This window comes from Liolophura sinensis, chromosome 6 (genome assembly GCF_032854445.1).
Source record: "Liolophura sinensis isolate JHLJ2023 chromosome 6, CUHK_Ljap_v2, whole genome shotgun sequence".
Taxonomy (NCBI): Eukaryota; Metazoa; Mollusca; class Polyplacophora; order Chitonida; family Chitonidae; genus Liolophura; species Liolophura sinensis.
In genome coordinates this window covers 46,190,284-46,208,878 of record NC_088300.1, presented here as the reverse complement: position 1 = coordinate 46,208,878, position 18,595 = coordinate 46,190,284, and the positions used below count along the sequence as shown (strand labels likewise).

The 18,595-nt window shown below is 38.7% G+C and overlaps 1 protein-coding gene across 4 annotated transcripts in view; it reads left to right on the top strand.

The window, feature by feature from the left end:
• Positions 1-18,595, top strand: part of LOC135466472 (rho GTPase-activating protein 39-like) — a 62,797-nt gene that overhangs the window by 21,544 nt on the left and 22,658 nt on the right. For 3 of the 4 annotated variants that reach the window (XM_064743967.1, XM_064743965.1, XM_064743966.1), the window contains one exon: positions 14,478-14,616. In XM_064743967.1, the coding sequence (XP_064600037.1) occupies positions 14,478-14,616 (139 nt within the window). Of the gene's footprint in view, positions 1-1,760; positions 1,881-14,477; positions 14,617-18,595 lie in introns of those variants that run through there. The other variant, XM_064743968.1, reaches the window with a different exon arrangement.

The window sequence follows — 18,595 nt, the reverse complement described above, 5'->3', positions numbered from 1 at the left end:
CTTTGGGGCTGTGTTAGCTGGGAGTCAATATGAAACGTGGTAGAGATTTGTTGGAATGTGGTTAGGTGAAAACAGAAAATCTTATGGACACCACAACAGGCCTACAGGGTGAAATAATTTTTTACAGTAATTAGACCTGTTGAGAACATTTTACATACATAATGATGTGACAATCCTTTCATTCATTAGACCAAGAAAATGTCCTAATAATTTGCATTTTACTGTATTTTACCAAGGTTTCCATATCATTTTTACACAAAAACAATTGTATGCCACAAATACTTTGCAAAGTGGTTGTGCAATGTGAATATATTTGTATCCAAAATCGATAATGAAAAACAATAATTTGTCAAGCCAGAGTTTACATGTAAGGAGGTTACTATTCACTTCTATATTCATATATGAGCAGTCTCAAATTGAAAACCCGGTTTTCTCGCACCATAATGCTGGCTGCAGTTGTATAAGTAAAATATTTTTTAGTATGGCGTAAAACACCAATCAAATAAATGAATCGAATTGAAATTTTTTTAAAAAATTGAATACATTCACATATATTGTGAAGGTTTAATTTTTGTATTTTCTGTTAATTCCTTCCGATTTTTGAATGTAGAGGTACATGTACACCCAAATCTACAATCTTCATGATGCTTTTTTCCGTTCACCAAGGTTGATGTCATTTTGCCAATTGTTACCATGGCAATTGCTGTGGTGTGTATGTTTATACCAAGAAAGGTCTCAAAGAACATTTATTTTTGGTTGTCTGTCTCTGTATTTTTTTTTTCCCCCTGGTGATTTGTATACTGAGTGAGCATCTCTTAGCAATAGGATGATGTGTTAAGCCTGGAGGAAGGAAATCTTAGCCTGATAGCTCATGTTCAAGTTACTGGAAATTACTGAAGACTCCCAGCCAGATGTGAACTGTCCCTCTCCCATCAACAGCTAGACTGGTTTGGATTTAAGAGGCTCTGTAGTAGGGTGCTCGCATATAGAAAGACAATAGTTTCTTGATTCTGTTCAAAGTTACTTCACTTGCAAGATCATTGTAAGTTTTCAGTTGCAAGTATTAGGTCAGGTGAAAGACTCAGATTAGGTAATCATTTGTGATATACATGGGTGTAAATGCTGACTTAAAAGCACAAAGGAGCTCCCACACACCCAAGCCTCATTATGATCGAGGTATATATGAATTTCTTTGGTCCAACTGTTCTTATGCCAATTGAAGTCTGAGTCAGACTGGTTGAGTTCTCTTATGTCACCGAAGGTGTGCTCAACTCGTTAAGTTTTCTGGGCTAAGGTTTCCCAGACTACAACCAAAGGACCAGGCCTGAAGATGATAGTGAGTTTATAATGTAAGATATGACTGAAGTGTAAGGAAGTAGTGCCATGTGCTGGTCAGATCTGACATACAGACCTGCCATGTGCTAACTTTGCATCTATTCCTGTCTCCCTGCCAGGGAAGGTAACCATAAGGACTTCCGACAGACTTTCGAGGAAATCAGGTGCTACACCTGGTTAATTGGCCAGGTTAGAATCTTGTAAACTGAAGTGGGGAGATGGCTGCAGGGACAAAGGGCCAACATCGTTGAAGCTATCCATCATCCAGGAATTCAGTGTCTGTGACCAAGAGGATGAACTTGGCTTGTGAAGGGATCTGAGCTAATTCCTGGATAACTCAAACCACATTGGTACACTGGTCAATTCGGCCTACCTCCCAGAACAGGCACTGACCTGAGACTACCGTTGTAATTACTGATCAAAGTAGGCTCGAGGACAATGGGGAGTACTGTTCCTCTCAACCAGTACTGGTATTTCTCTGAGGTGTCTGTCCAGTACCAGACTTACAACAGTCGCAGCACTGTTCGCTTTAACAGTCTGGGGCGGTAAGTGTTCTTAACTGGATGTACATGCCATCAGTATACAGACATTCTCAGTAAGCTATCTTAAGTCCCCGCAGCCATTTAGTGGCAGTATTCTACAATTAGTTTAATTTCGGAGAAGACATATCATTGATGCTGATGCGTCATATTAATACATGAATTGCTTCAGTTTCGACTTTTTAGTGAAATTTATCTGGAAGTTATGGAAATAAATTATGTGTCTTGTGAGACCCCAATTTACGGCAGTAAGCCTCTGGTCTAATTTTCGCACAGCTTCATCAGCATAATGTTACCAATAACTTGTAAACTATTAGTTCACATACTGTGGGCCTACATGAAGGTTTGATAAACTTTCTCAGACTTTGATGCATTTGTACATGTATGTATAGTGATTGCAATCAAAGGAATGTTGCAAATTAGACAGCAATATCTTATAATATAGAATACACACAAGTTAAACTGCAGTATATATAAACTTGTACTTGTAACTATTGGTGAACATTTTACATTATGTATTCAAGCAATTTGGTTGGCTTCGTTTCAAGTAAAATTGCTGTACTGTGTTGTTTATTCATGTACAGTTAGCACATAGTGTTACACTTGCATATAATCCATCATATTCCAGAAGGCACATTTTCTTTCTTTGCCGAAGTCAACATTATCAGGGCGTCTCTCATAACGCTCAGATCATATGTGGAGTTCTTCTGTTCAGGCATCAAAACATGGGGAGTTTTTCTAATGCTTCTGTATATGTTCCCACCACTCTCTCTTTCACCTGCTGTGTAGGTAATCAGAAAACCAAGGTGTGTGGAAACAATCTTGTTAAAGTAGCAGATACCTGAAGAGTGAGCTGATCTCCAAAAAACCAGTTCGAGGCTGAGTAAGAACAGGTTACAGAGAGCAATGGCTGTTGCACAAAGTTAGTTATCAGGGTGCATGCAATAGAGTGATCCATTGTATGGAGGCTCGTTTGTCGTTCCCTAGACTATATTTAAAGCAGACATTTGTAGCTTAATTAGAAGCTTACATCGTTATTAAATTGCCCTGATGCAATTTACCCTGGTAAGTTTTCTAATGATTTCTCTGTTGGCTCTCCCAGCTGGTACAAGGTGCTCGATCCCCAGACTGCTCTTTTTCCCAAGCAGAAACCAATCAGCATAAAAACTGAGTGGGCTTAATAAGCTTGTCCATTCGCTTTACTTATACACAGGATATCTTCTCAGGTTTGTTGGGTCACTCTGAGCTGATAAATGTACTTACTCAAACAAAACAACTGTGAATACCATTGCTGTACATAATATGAAATGTATACATGTATGTGCTTTCTTAGACATTGTCTTTTAACAAACAATGCATGTACTGTAAAAAAAATTTCTTTTTTAGAGAAGAGTGGTTTGCGTACTTTGTTCACAAACGCCACCAAGATGTTGTTCTGTGTAGTAAGACCTGTGGAGGTATTACCCCCTGTTGCTGTTGTCTGATAATGGGATTTGTGCTGTAAGAACCTTGTCTAACAGCATAGCCTCTCATCCCTGTTTGTCATAAGTAAGTCACATGGATAGTAGCTAGTCTATTACATGTAGGTATTGTATGGTACATATATATGTATCTCTTCTGGATTGAAAGGGCTGATGGGGCACAGATCTTTTGTAGATTATTAGATATAGAAGGCAAGGCAAACTGTATTTTATATAACTGAGACAGAATATGAGTACAAGGGTTGTCAGTTACAGTGATGAAGTGCTTTTCTGGCACGGAAAAAAAATTAGGAAAGATGGTGCTCTTGATTTTGATGAGATTAAATGATATAAAGTATTTGATGTGTATGGAAAATGTTCAAGTACATACACATCTCTATTAGCACATAACCATACACCAGATTCTGCAGGTACTGAAACTCAATGCGAGATAAAAAAAAAAAAGATGTACAAAAAAAAAAGGTCTGATGGAAGCTATATTTAGACTTTCCTTTCTTGGTTGTGTCAAGGCATCATGTTTTTTGACTAGTTTCATTGTTGTGGATATGATACATGTACACTGTAGCGAGCCTGTGGAAGCGTTCAGGAAGAGCAGCTGTCACTGGGGAGTCCAGAGCCTCCAAAGTGTGACAGTGAGGAAGTACCTGATGTGACCCAATAAGGTTTCATCTGTGCCCCTTTCCTTTTGCTCCACACCCTCTCTAAATCTCTCTCGCTTCCCTCTTTTAGCGCCCTCACATGTAGTAGTGCCTCATCCGTTATCATGTATCTTCATCTGGCATCACCTCAAGTATTGCTCAATTCTAACCTGTCTGCAGATGTCTGCACCTTCGCCAGGCTCTGCACCAATGTTCTGAAATAGATGTGTTGTCACCTGGGGGTGATGGTACATGTATATGAGCTGCACGTCTGTCTTTTGCTATAACTGAGGATGCATAGCATGCCTTGCCAATGTTAGTGTGCTTATGACAAGTCTTGACAAGATACATGTACGTATATATGAACATTAATGTACATGGGCATATAGAGATATGCTGGCAAAGTATCGCAGTCAGCCCAACAAAAATCTGCACAAAGTCTGTACACATATATGCAAAACACTTACAAAAATAGACAGAGCCAATTTACAGAGCTGCTTGTCAGAGCACGAATTTGTGATTTAACCTGCTATTGCAAAATAATTTGAAACTGATGGTGATTTTTGTTGAAACTGGGAGCATCAAATTCAGCAATTGTGTGGATATGATGGATAGTATGATACACGCAGGCCAGTTGTTTCTTACAAAGTTGAATACTTCCTCTTTGGTAAGAAAGGGTCGTCTTCAGATATTGCAGTGCCCTGGGGTAGAATGGGCCTGACATGTTTATTGCTATAACCTTTTGCAAAAGGGTTCCCGGTAGAGGGTAACCTTTTGTAGAGTTGATGCCCTAGGGCTGTTTGGGTCCTAGGGGGCATTGATTAGACCAGCTCCAGGTGTGTAACATTACAGGTGCAAATACTCAGAGGTCTTATCATTCCTACAGCGTCTCTCCCAAATTGTAACAGTGTGAAGCAAGTGTAACAGATTTTTGGCTGAAGTTACACTAACTTTTAAGAGACATTGATAACATGGCTATTGTATTCTGTACTTATGTTCAGAGATCTGTCAGTGTACTTTATATCTTTTGAATTCAATATTGTAACATAAATTACATTGTCTTTTTATATTTGAAAACACTCTTATGAAAACAAATGTGTACTGGACTCAAAGTTTGTAAAGATTTTAAGCATTGTTTTTCATATCTTCTCATTTAATCCTAGATTGCCTACTGAACTCTGTACTTTTGGAACTGATGAAATGCTAATAGCACAGAGTTGGAATACATGTAAAATTTATCTTGCAGAAAAAAACATGTTTGTCTCCCTTATGGTTTGTGCACCACCCCTTCTGACAAAAGCATGCCCCGTGTAATATACATGTAGGTTCTATATGGTTGTGTGTATTGCAAAAACTTGCTTACTTTGGAGAAAGTAATAATATTGTGTTTGTTTACCTGACGTCTTACAGTGAGAAAACCAGGTTGTTTTCCAGTGGATGTGTCTGTCTGGTAAAATGATATGTACTCTGTGCAGATGCTGCAGAGCAGTGACAATATAGTGTTTAAGCTTTCTTGTGCATGTACACAAGATTTTAGTTTATATTCTTAGGAATGGTTCGTTTCCATACATACATTCCATATAGAAATAGGTTTGCCTTAATAGATAAAAGGAGTCTATTATTTCTTCAGTATTTGGGCATACACTGTGTGCTCTTGTGCTTTGAGGATGTTTAGGAATAATTTAAGACATTAAACTGAATGACTTAATGTTTATACAACTTATTGGCTGTTGTGGCAATCATTAAGTTACTAGCTAGTATTAACTTCCTGTGGGGTGGTATCAGTTCAGGTCTGTTTCTTGTCTTATTCCTGCCATGGCTGTGTTGCACCCCTCCCTACAGGTGACTGACTTGTGCCATGGCTAGGGTGTACTTTTTAGATACCTACAGTGTTTTTGGGTGTACAATATCTGGCGTGGCATGGGTGGTGAATAGAATTCTTTGTGGCAGTGAAATCGGTATGAAAGGTGGATCTGTAATGGGAACTGCGCAGTGTCTGGCACTGTACAAAAAAAAACTGGCCACCACTTGTAAGAAGTTGGTGTTGGGTTTAATCTTGGGTGCTTTCCTTTCTCTAATCTCCCTTCAGTATATTAACTGTGGATGTAATTGGGGAGAGTATCTGGAGACTGTACATGTTGATCTGGGTTTCGAGAGGAGGACGTGGCAGACTATTCCGTAGATAAGCTCGCATCAGTTGGCCAGGGACCATATTTTATTTACAGAAATGCGGAAGATATCTTGGTCTCAGAGACGAAGGGAAGACTGAACAAATCAATCTCAGTTGTCTAGATGGAAGACGTTCTGTCAGTGTAGCGTGGGCCTGTTACCAAAGTGGTTTTGATACTGATACCATGACATATTGGGGATCTGTAAAGAATTCCAAATCAAACAGTTTTCATTTGCTTAAAATGCTAACCGCTCAATTGATCACAGGCCAAAATTAGAGGCTTGTGTTGAGCTGAAGACTTTTGCTTGTTCCCATCATGAATAATTCCATACAGATCCTGTGGAAAGTCTCTCGGCATGTACAGGCAACCTCATTGGAGTGCACTTAAAGATGTGCACATGATGAAGAACATATATCATTCAGCAAGCTTGAGCCCTTATGACTCTGCATGTACATGTACTCTTAGTTTTAGATATCTTCTTAAATCAGTCGTCTGACCATTAAAGTGACTCATTTAGATTTTTGTTAAATAAAATATTCTTGAGTATGGCATGAAACACCAACCAAATAAATTGAATACATAAAATGCGGACATGTTACATGTAGGCAGCTCTGTTTTCTTACATATATGAATAAATGTGTGTAAGGTATAGAAGGTGGATAGACCACAATAAAATAGGATGAAATCTTACATATAAAGGCCACAAAATTGAGTGGAAATAAAGATCGTTGGATGATATGTATATTTGTTTCAGTGGGGTATAAGGTTATACAGAACAAGTTTTACCTTGGCAACTGTGTTCAGGTCTGTGAGTGTGTGGAGGTAACTGTTACCCTTTATCAGCTATCTGACAGACCATGTAAAGGGGACAGAAAAACCAGCGTTGGATTCAAGAATGTTTAACTGCATTTTTTCCCCCTGTCTTGTGGAAAGCATACCTGTAGATCTCTCTATACAGTACCTGTAGTGAAACATTTGCAAAAACTTGTAAACATGTTTGGTTGAACCATGTGGTCTTGTCAAAAGTGGATCTTTTTCAGTAAACATTTCAGGAATTAAGGTGATTGAACATGCAAACAGCTACCTTGAGATCCTTTTCTTGTCTGCACAATTTGGATGGTGCATTCCAGTGTGCAGCAATTAAGGATGACAGTGTCACTGGGCCGATGTTGGCAGCTCTGAGGAGTTCATAGTGAGTCCTCCTGTCTTAGGTTAATTACTGGTTATATGCACGGTACGTTCAGCTGAACTGGAACATCATACTCGCTGAGAATGTAGAAAACTCTACAAGTCAAAAGACTTTTTGTGTGCATGTTTACTGTGGACCACCCTTATAATGTTTCACAGAGGCATCAGTGTAAAGCTGAGTTTTAACCAGCATGCATACATGTACGTGTGTACAGTACAGACAAGTTGATGGCAAACAGAACACATGTTTTATATCAGTTAACCCAGGTTAATTTGGGGTGGAAGCTCTGGTGAAGTTAAGTGTGTTGTGTGACAGAAACGCAGAGTGGCAGCTTACAAGTGGCAGTGTCTAGTTATAAGAGTAGCAAGGTACTCTTGAGCCGTGGTCTCGAGTGTGATAGGCCAGAGTTCAAAGGTGCTCACAGTTTAGAAAGGGTTATACTCCCCTGAAGTTTGATTTACATCCATGACAGCACTGACTTCTTCGGACCACTTTAAAAGGTTTATGGACAAACTGTGATCTTCAGCTATTTCGTTTGTAAATGGTGTAGCTCCAGTTTGCATTTGGCTGTACTGAACAGATGTTAATGTAGATAGATACTCATACATCTTAATGACACACTGGCCCGGTGGTTTTCCTGATATTCAAGATCGGAGGCTGTCTTTAAAGCCTATAGATACTACATTTAGTCAAAGTGTGAAAGTATCTTTGTGGTATAGCTGTTCTGTCATATGTAACTATGGATAATTCATGTAATATCTTTACATATTTATTAAATTTGTGAACTCAAGAAAGGGATGTGGGGTGGCATGTGGTGGCAAGAAACCATTGCCCCTTACGAGGTACATGGAAAATCTGATGACCAAAAACCCGGGTGGACTAGGTTGGAACACATTTGTGTTGGCCCTGTGGCCATGTTACATGTCCATGTTGAGCTGTCAGGGTCTGAACAGCCTGCCTCCTTGTATCAATGTACCTGAAAATCTACACTCTCTGATGTTGGTTATATTGTGGACATCAAAGGGGGGTAGAGAGGCTGATTTTCTTTTTGAAGCCTGCAGGCAATTCCTTGTTAAGGTTTTGATGAATTGCAGTGGAGCCATAACTTCTAAGGGGAATGTTTTGGAAAAAAGGTAACCCATAACCCTTTGAAGATGCTTTTACCAGATTTAGTTCTATTTTTTAGGTATGTTAACTTCTAGCTGAAAAATAATTGTTAAAGCAAACTCACCAATACAATTGTAGCATCCTAGGACCCATGGCTGTGTTTTCTGAGCAGGCACTGGGCAAGGTAATTTTTATGAATTTTAATTTTTTTTTGTTTATAGCACTTCATTTATAATGTACCAAACTGACACCATTATCAGGTCTGCTTGCTTCATTTAATGTTATTTTTATTGAAATCTTTATTTATCTTTATTTATTTATTTGATTGGTGTTATATACCTGTACTCAAGAATATTTCACTCGTACAACGGCGGCATTAAGGTGGGACAAAACCTGGCTGAGCCCATGACCATCCGCAGGTTGCTGAGAGGCCTTTCTAGGTACAGCCAGAGAGGAAACCAGCATGAGCGACTGCATTGGTGAGAGGCTCATGGCTTTAGAAAACCCACTCAGCCATTGGTTTAGAGTCTTGTTATTGTGGTACTTGTAACTGATGGTGTGCTGTATACAAAGCAAAACCGCATGACATATCGTATGACCACAAGTGGTCAATTATATTGTATTGTGAGTAGTGCATAATTATGGTGTAGATATTGTTCCTTTTATTGTGACAGTGTGTAAAAACCAGATGTGTTCCACGATTTACAGTGTGCTAAAGCTTTGAGTGAACACTGCCTAGCCTGAAAGTATTAGGAGTTACAGTGACAGGCACAAAGGTAGCTCTGTTAAGAGTTTGCACCTAAGGTTTGCATGAGGGCTCTTTGCAGCTGTTTACTGTGCTTAGGCATGACTAGACACTACATTTTTGTGTTTTCCATTTGGCTGCCTTCTTATCTATTCAATAACCCCCTGGCCCTGGAGTTATCCTAACAAAGTCACCTACAGCCATTTATGCACTATGATTGTATAGTGTATGTGACTCTTAAAGTCTGCCAAGTCTATGTATACATAAAAAAAATGATATAGGACACAGTTATCAAAGAAAAATATGTAAGAAAATGATTTAAAGTTTTGAAAACAGAGAAGATGAAGTTCAGCATTGGGAATATGGCATTGACAGACAATTCACTCCAAGTAGCCATGTTGTAGAAGCCCTTATGAACTTGTCCAATCATTAGCACTGAAAGCATCACTTCATAATTGGCTGTCATGTCAAAAAACCTATTAGCTCTCGATTGTCAGTGTGGTTTCTTATAATGGATAGACAGATACCAATGCACTAAATTGAATTTTGTTGTTAGTTTAAGGGTTAAACTGATGCATTTTGAACCACACATTTAGGAGCAGGGAACTGAGAATGGCAGAATACTGCAGGAACTGGTCAGGGCAAGAAAACTACCTTGGGAGAGTCATTGCTTGAAGAAAAATATTGTGACTTTGCATTATTTTTCCTTAGCAAAGTCAGATTTTTTTTATGAAAATATCTTCCCAAAATCAGAATGAAGGGGACTGTTATCAATTAGAAGCCCCTGCTATGTTAGGTAAATTCTGTGAAGTCGGTTCAGCCAGCTAGGCCAAATGCTTACACCCATGCAGGTCGAGGAAGAACAGGACCGCTAAAACAGGACACCTATGTCCACGAACATTGCCCTGACTGAGCGCCAAACTGAAAGAAACATCGGCCCTTTTAACACAGAGGTGACACTCTTTGGATGGTTGGTTGTTTTTTTTTTCTTTTAAAAGTTGTTTTTGTTTGTATTTTCTCATTGTCACATTGGCTAATACCAAAGTTACGTGAAAGCTCCAGGGTTTTGTGACGTCACTCTAGATAGCTGTAACATGGCAAAATGGCATCACCAAATGAGTGGCTAGGTACTGGCGATTGTTTGCTATATATATTTTGTTGATAAGTGGTGTGGAATTTTGTAAATATTTTAAGAACATTTCTGGAATACCACTTAATTAATTAATTCAGCTTTAGTGGCTGACGTTATGTTCACTTTAAGAGGAGCCCTAGCCAAAAAATATTACATGTGTGGTTAAAACCTATGGCAGGCTGTGAAGAGCATTCTTTCAGAGCTTATTTGAAATTAAATTTAGTAGATGTCATTCCTTCATATTATGACACACATGCTTTCATTTTGTGTGATTAGTATAGTTCACGGAAATCCTAGCAGTACATTGTACGTATGTCCAAACTATATCACATTTCACTGTGATGGCTCATTGGTTAAGGTGTCACAAAGTAGAGGACTGCTAGACAGGGATGAGTATGTGTAAACTTCTGATGTTAGAAATGGTTTTAATTTACATTTAAGCTGTAGTTTTCGATGAACAGTATAATAAATTAAATACATGTATATGTAAGACAATAAAAATCATGAAAAAAGGTTTAGAAAAAGTTTAATAAGGTTGAGAACCGTCGTCAATTCTCTTCACATGCAGACTATTAAGGTAGATTAATCATCACTGCTTATAAAATATTGACTTCTGGTTCCATTCCTGAACAGCTGGGGGATAGCCATGTAGAAAATAATTGTCTGTCCTTAACATGAGCAGAATGTGCTTTGCTGAAGTAAGTCTAATTTACAAGTACATGTACATGTATACACACCTTGAGAAATACAGAATGGAGGCAAACATACTTGTTCCTGGATATTTTGAACATGTACAGGGTGTGCAGTTTCTGTTTTCACACTTACCTGCTTATTCCTACATGTGAAAGGGACAAGAAAGACATTCTTGTTTAAGTGTAGCTTCTTGTGGAAAGTCCTTCACATTCAGTATTTATTGACAGTGAGATGTACATTTGAAATGTTGTGCCTCCATTTCGGGAAGGAGGATGTGGGGGGCTCTATTGGGGGAGGAGGATTTACTGTAAACTTTGTGAACCAGTAAGCCATTGGGATAGAGTTTTTATCTTCATGTGGCCTAGTAACCCAACATCACAGAGCCCCTACTGGGTTTGCCCCCTGGACATACATAGATCTTAGCAGCTGTGCAGGGTGTACATGTAGGTGACAGCAATAAAAGGTCTCCATGATGCTATTGTCCTGGACTTGTGTACAAGTATTAAACACCTTGGCTAAAGTACTGATCTCCCCAGTTCAGAGGCGGGTGCCATGGTAACCAGTCTGATCACCATCCTGAGGGAACAGCTGTGGTCAGAGTGATGAATGCTGACCATAGCTATGGTCAATAAATCTGCTGTCCACTTGGTACTGACCAGTCATTTAAACCTTCTGCCAACACCTGGTCCCAAACTCAAACCAGGTTATGGTGTAGCCTTTGGAGAATTAATCCACTTATTGCATGTGCTTTTGTGACCACTTTATGATGACTTAGACAGCCAAGCATATGGTGGATGTACTGTACTATATTGGCTTAACCCTTAGGGCTGAAAATATGGTGAATGTAGGCTATTGTATGTACATGTTCTGTTGCCCTGACAATATAATGACTTATAGACTAATATGTGTAGGGTGGAAGTGCATTGCTAAAATGCATGTTCTGTTATAACCAGAAAGACAGTGCAGAATAACCAAAGCAACCTTTTCAACAGCCTGTGCAATCAACATTTTGAAAGATTCTGAGAGAACTATGGGGCATAGGGAAATAATCTGCACAGTTTTATGAAGCTTTGCATATTTATTTAATGACACAAGCAAATCATTTTTTGCGTCATTTTCATGAATGCATGCATAAATTCCACTGGAAAAAAACTCCATTGAAAAGAGTGATGATTTACAGTAGTTGTGCATGTATGCATACTGTAGATATATACATGTATCTAATTAAATAACCAGTAAATAAACTGCACATGAAACACAAGAAGCTTCGTTGGGTAATTATATTAGTATCGTTATCAAAACTTTTGTTATCTGAATAAGTAAGAAGTTGTTATTCATATGTAATTGCCATGTTCTGGCATTGGTTTACTTTACATAGTACATGCAAGTATATGCAGGCACTTGTGGTGATACATTTAGAATAGCCTCAACCATAAGTGTTACAGATGTATGTCAAGTGAGATTTTTGTTTAATGTGTTGTGTTGTGCAAAGATATTAATAAATGTGTTATTGGCTACGAGGGCTAGTGGTATGGGGTGTAAGGATATGAAGTGAGCTTACAGATGGAAGGAGATTGACAGCTATGGATCATACAGCTGTGTCTGATACTTGGTTAGATAAACTGGTACCCACTGGATGATGAAGTCTATGAAGGGAGTTAATCTAAGCAGGAGCTCAGGGCTAACACAATTACAGCAGATTATGGACTCTGATAGCTGCCCCCTGCCCCAGTGCTGCACCCTTCTTCCATGTCATCCTTGGGTATCTTTAGTTGAACTATCCCAACACAGGATAACATCTTCCCTCACTGTAACTACTGATGGATCTGTCCCAGGAATCCTGATCAGGGAAAGCCACGTGATGCGTATCAATTCAGTATTGAAATAATCCTGCTGTGGAATGCTGTTAATAGGCTGGCTTATTTAGGGCTATTATAGCCCCATGTCAGACTATGCGTCAATTATAGCTTCGTCTACCACACAGAATTACATCAACATGGCTTTGTTCATTCCAAGGCTGTACAGAAAACTCATTTATTGCCTAGCAATATATTTTTTATGACTATGAAGGATATTTATTTTTTTTTATTCGTTGTTGAGTAACTTGCTCATTTTATTTTTTCCATATTGAGAACTTCTATTTATGACTGTAATGGCAATACTGGTGTTTATTCATCTAGCCATGAAGACTTTGATTAAGTTATTATCACAAGGGTCTATAAGAGGGGGTGGGGGGGAGGTAGTGTTTTTGGGTGAAAGATGCAACGAGTTGAGGAAATTCAGCCCAGAGATAAATTAGATGATTTTTTTTATGTGTGGTAATGTAGTGGTTGTGTGGATAAAAAATAAAAACATTTCTGGGTAATTACTTCACTTCACTGTTCATGTAATTGAATTCTTGTTTTAGCACTGAATTGTTATTATACCTTCATGGAATTATAATTTTTATGGTCTTCACAATTATTCAGTTCCTAACATTTTTATGAATGGTAAAATTGCAGAACAGTTTGAACTTTATGTTGATTTGTATGTACATGTTATAGACTGTGTGAGGAAGACAGTTGAGTGGCAGGCTTACTGAGGATCACTATTATCATTCAGACTGCGTGGTGTCTAGGCTGGATAGGACTAGTCATTCAAGTACTATTAATAAGGACGCTCACTATTAATAGGGCTGTGCGGACAGTGCAAAACCAATTTACTGGTTGGCAAACACAGGCGCTGGACTCAGTGGGCTTTTTTTCTGTTGGGAACCCATTGCCAGCCCTTTTTCCAGTCCACAAAGTTTGGGACACTTTATCAGATGACCCATGTGTAATTTGTTTGATGCTGGCTGGCTGTAATTGAGTTCTCTTGTAGCCGAATGTGGAAAGGGTGACCTCCCTTGACAGCTGAAGCCTTGAATATTGACAGTGGTCAAGTGCAAAACAATATGAGGGATACAGTTATCATGTAGTCTTAAAGAATGACATATTATGCAGCCTCATGTAGTTGTATCCTGGTGGCTGGCATGATATACTACATGTACCTGTAATTTGATTCCATGATCAAGTAGTATGCCTCAGTTCATGAATTGAAATGGTGTAAAGATGTATTTATATATAAAAGTAAGAAGATATGCATACATTCTTAAATGTGTATTTTTTATGTTTTGAACCATAGTTTTTAGCCATCTGAGTAAGGATGGGGAGGAAGAGGGGATTTTCTGAGTTAGAAGAATTAGGAATCAGACAACTGATTTTAAAATCTGGATAAATCTAGGTATTAGACCCTTAATATCAGTACAATAATTTCAGTTGTGTGCTTGTAGTTTGGCATTATTCCCCTTTGCAAGTTAACCTATACCAGCGTTTATTTGCTGGTATACACATGTCAGGTCACATGCCATTCTTTATTTCTTTATACATGATGGAATTTATCTAGAATGTGTGTTGTTGTTGTTTACAGTAAGAAGACCGATGACAACCAGTGGTGGGAGCTGTTTGACCCTAACACATCAAGGTTTTACTATTACAATGCCACCAGTCAGAAGACAGTTTGGCACCGCCCCCAGAACTGTGACATCATCCCCCTCGCTAAATTACAGGTAAACCTTCATGTTCATCTTAGATAAGGAAGAGGTTCTGTGTTGGTAAGGAGTAACACGTATTTCCCCTACATGACCTACCATATCTAATTATTGTCATATCTTGAAGATACCTTTCTGTTTGGATGTTGGGCATAAGATCTCTTTTGAAGGTTAAAATATACATGTGGGAGGATTTCCCCATAATGTATATATATAACAGACCAGTTTTCTGAAAGCCAGAATATGAAGTAAGGTTCATCATATAGACAACTGAAAACTATGTGTAAAAAGACTTTGAGTTATTTTTTCAGATTTTTTTTTTTTTTTTTTTTTTGAGTGTTGAAAGGCATTCAAATATTTGAAAGCTATGGTGGGCTTTATGAGCTATATTGACAGTATGGCAAAGCCCATCTTAGAATTCAAATGTTTGAACGCCTTTAACTCTCCTCACAAAAATCTATAAAAATAAATAAAAGTATATTTATCCATACTTTTAAGTGGTCTATTTAGTGATGCCTACTTCAATCTTTAGATATCTTTTCCTTTAAATGCAGTTTGTGAAAAGATTAGGCATCTATGCCTTCAGTATTGCATTTTCTTGTTTCTGGGAAAGTTTTATCCTGGGAGCAGATCTCATAAAGGGTTGAATATATTTTCTGGCTGATTTGGCTGGTAAGAGACAATTACTTCCCCTTGTTACCATGACAGGCTCTCAGTTCATGTGTTGATGAGTTTTTATCAGGGAGCATGTCAGTTTACAACTGAAGCACACTGGCAGTGAATAAAGGGACCAGAAATCAGCAAGCTGTTCAGGAAATAAATGTGAGAAATAATCCAATATTTTTGCAGGACAAAAAAAGTTTTCAGAAGGAAGTTGCTATTTTGACCAGTATTACTTTTAGCAGGTTACACTCAGATATCAAACATAGTCATATTATGAAAGCTAAACTAAAATTCACAAAGCATTCTTTTTGAGATTGGCCAGTGTTTAACTGTAATAAACTGCTTTAAAGTTGGAATAAGTCATCACATAAATTGTATGTTGATATTCGTTATAAAATCCAACCCACTGGCTTTGTAAGGCTGGCAGTGATTGGCTTAATGTAGGAGTTTATGGAGGAATTAATGGAGGTTTGAAATTTTGAAATGTCTGATTTCAGCACTTAGAGACTTATTTTTATTTTTTACATGGAACTTTATGAGGAGTGGTTATGGTGTAGGATTGAGATGTAAAGTACATCTAGGTGTTCAGGCCAGGCACTCTTCATTTACTACAGGCTGGTCTTTGACTATTAGTTAACTCAGGCTGATGCAGGTTTCAAGAGGCAAGAATTAGAATGTGTCCAAATTTACGTCAAGATTTGACCAGCATCAGTATTCTAAAGCTGGCCAATAAACATTGAATGATGAGTAATCGGAGTGTATTGATCAGGTTTAATACAGTGATCGTCTCCGAGGTGAGCCCATGATTGCCCTACACTGTCAGGGGTTATCTATCACAGCTTGCTGACAGCTTTATCACTCCCTAGAAATTCTGTCACAGTGACAGGCTTTTCTCATCTTTGGCTCTCCCCCTGCCACCAAAATGCTGCCAGCTGCAGCTAGCAGATCCCTGAAGGTGACTTCACAATCTAGTTTAGATACAGCCTACTGTGATCAATGATGTGCCCTGTCACCTACATTGATGATAAACTCACTTTCCCTACAAATATTTGTACTTGTTATATCTTATGGCTCATACCTCTCCGATAACACAGTTGGTAGGGCATCCACTTCGGGAAGAGTAGACCCAGGGTCAGTCCTGGGTCAAGTCACACCTAAGACCTTACAAGAGGAATTTGTAACTTCTTCACTTGGTGCTCAGCATAAAGGGGATAGTACAAAGACTGGGGTGGGACGACTTACTTGCCTTGGGTAAGTGGTCTCAGTGAAGCAGCACTAGATAAAAAAGTGGTTGAAATCTACCCTGCAATAAGGAGGCACATTACATGCACTCTTAGGACTCCCTCGTCGTCATATGACTGACAAATTGTTAAGTACGAAGTCAAATCCCAAACACTCACTCACTCTTGTTGCTCAGTTGCACTGTGGCCTCCTGAAAAGGATATTGAGATGCAGGCAGATCTAAAGTACAGACTGGTACCAAAATTGATAATCTTGCCATTTTGAGAGGAAGTGGAATATTTAACGTTATTGCTCCAAGTATATGGTTGTGCAGGGGAGTGTTCAAGTTGTCATGTCAAATACCAATTTTTTTAACGCAGGAGTGAGTGCAGCTCCTGTAACAGCTAGTCAGTGACAAGACTTGGCGCCAGTCAGGCTGTTACAGGCTGTTAGGCTGCTTGTATTTGAATTAGCCTGTCTATGACTGTCCAGTTATGGCTGACCACATGACTCAGGCCATTACAGCTGACTGGGCTGCCCAGCGCACAGGCCGACACCCCAGGAAATGAGTTTTTCTAAAGAGGGTAGTTAAGGGGTAAATGGCATTCTGTGGTTAAACACTGACCCTCTTTAGATTTCAATCTCCTCCTTTGATACATGTAGTAGTGAAAAATCTCACAGGAAGTCTGCATTCCACCACCCAACAGTAAGGCCGTTTATGTTCCCCGATAATGTAAGTAGCGAACAATTAATCTTTATCTTTAGTTATTTTTTTTATTTTAATTTATTTTTTTTTTTTGGAGAATAGAGTAAAAATGTGTCTCCAGGGAAATAAAAAGCTGTTGAATGAAAATGCATGTCATTTTCTGGGATGTTTAAGTAAGGTTGTCATATAAAAGTCTTCTAATGTTTACATACATTTTATTGCAATGAAGAATTTGGTTTAGCTATTCCACATATTGTTAATGCTGCTATTGTGACAATAAACTTCAAATCATGCGTTCATTCATTTATTCCTGTGAGGAAGTGAGGTACATACATGTACACATAGAAAATTTTGTCTTTTTATACATTTTAGTCCAGTAAATCAATTAGCTTTAATTATTATTCCATATAATTGTGATATGATGTACATGTACCTTATTCCTATTTTATCTTCAAGCACTTGAGTACTTGAGTCGCTTTGGTAAAGGAATGCCCTGTCGTTGCTCTTTTTGACTACTTAGATGAAGAGAATTGGATTTGTTCTGTCTCATATGCCATGTTAAAGAGAGATATTGATGGCAATAGAAGCAGGTTTGACAGCCTGGCAAGTCATTTGTTTGGTCGTTAAGGTTCGAGGGCTTGCTTGATCTGTCTCGTCCCCATTGACTGCCTCTAATTCTCATTTTGGCAGGCTGATGTGCTTTCAGTTTTTGTATTGTTCTGGTCTGATTGGGTCATACCTCTGGCTGACCATGAAGACTATTTTATGTTGTTTCTAAAGCTCCCACGCGTGCTGTACGCGTATCCAGTCTGATGGCTTCGGAATTTTGTTGTCCCACTGGCCAAGTTTGAGGTTAATATTGCTACAGTTCACGAACAAAACATCGCGTAAACTATTACAAAGACAAGTGTTCATAACTTTTCACGAATGGGGCCATTTTAATGTCTATTCCTGAAAAGTTGGATGAAAAAAGTAAATGTGGTATTGGGACATTTAAAGTGAAAATCTGTTGAGATTCTTGTGACGCTATTCTTCGAATTAAGTGTTATTAGCATTGCAGGACTATGTATTGCAGCTGCATCAGAAACAATCAGAAACGAGAGTAAAGTGCTGTCTCAAGAGCTGGGCCTAGCTTAAACCAGCACTATTCAGCCAGTGCAGAGAAATACAAGGCTACGTCCGGATGGGATTTGCAATTGAATGAGCGATGAGTTAATAGAGCAGGATCAGTGTGCATTAATAACACGTGTGAATCAGCAGCAGGGAATGGCTTCTTCTCCAGCAGCCATTTAAACATGATCCCACTCGGGTCTCGGCAAATTGCGGCAGATCGGCTTAGATTTGAAACTGCATCATATTCAGTGCGGCGCCATCTGCTGACTGGAGCTGGTCATTCGTGTGTAATCT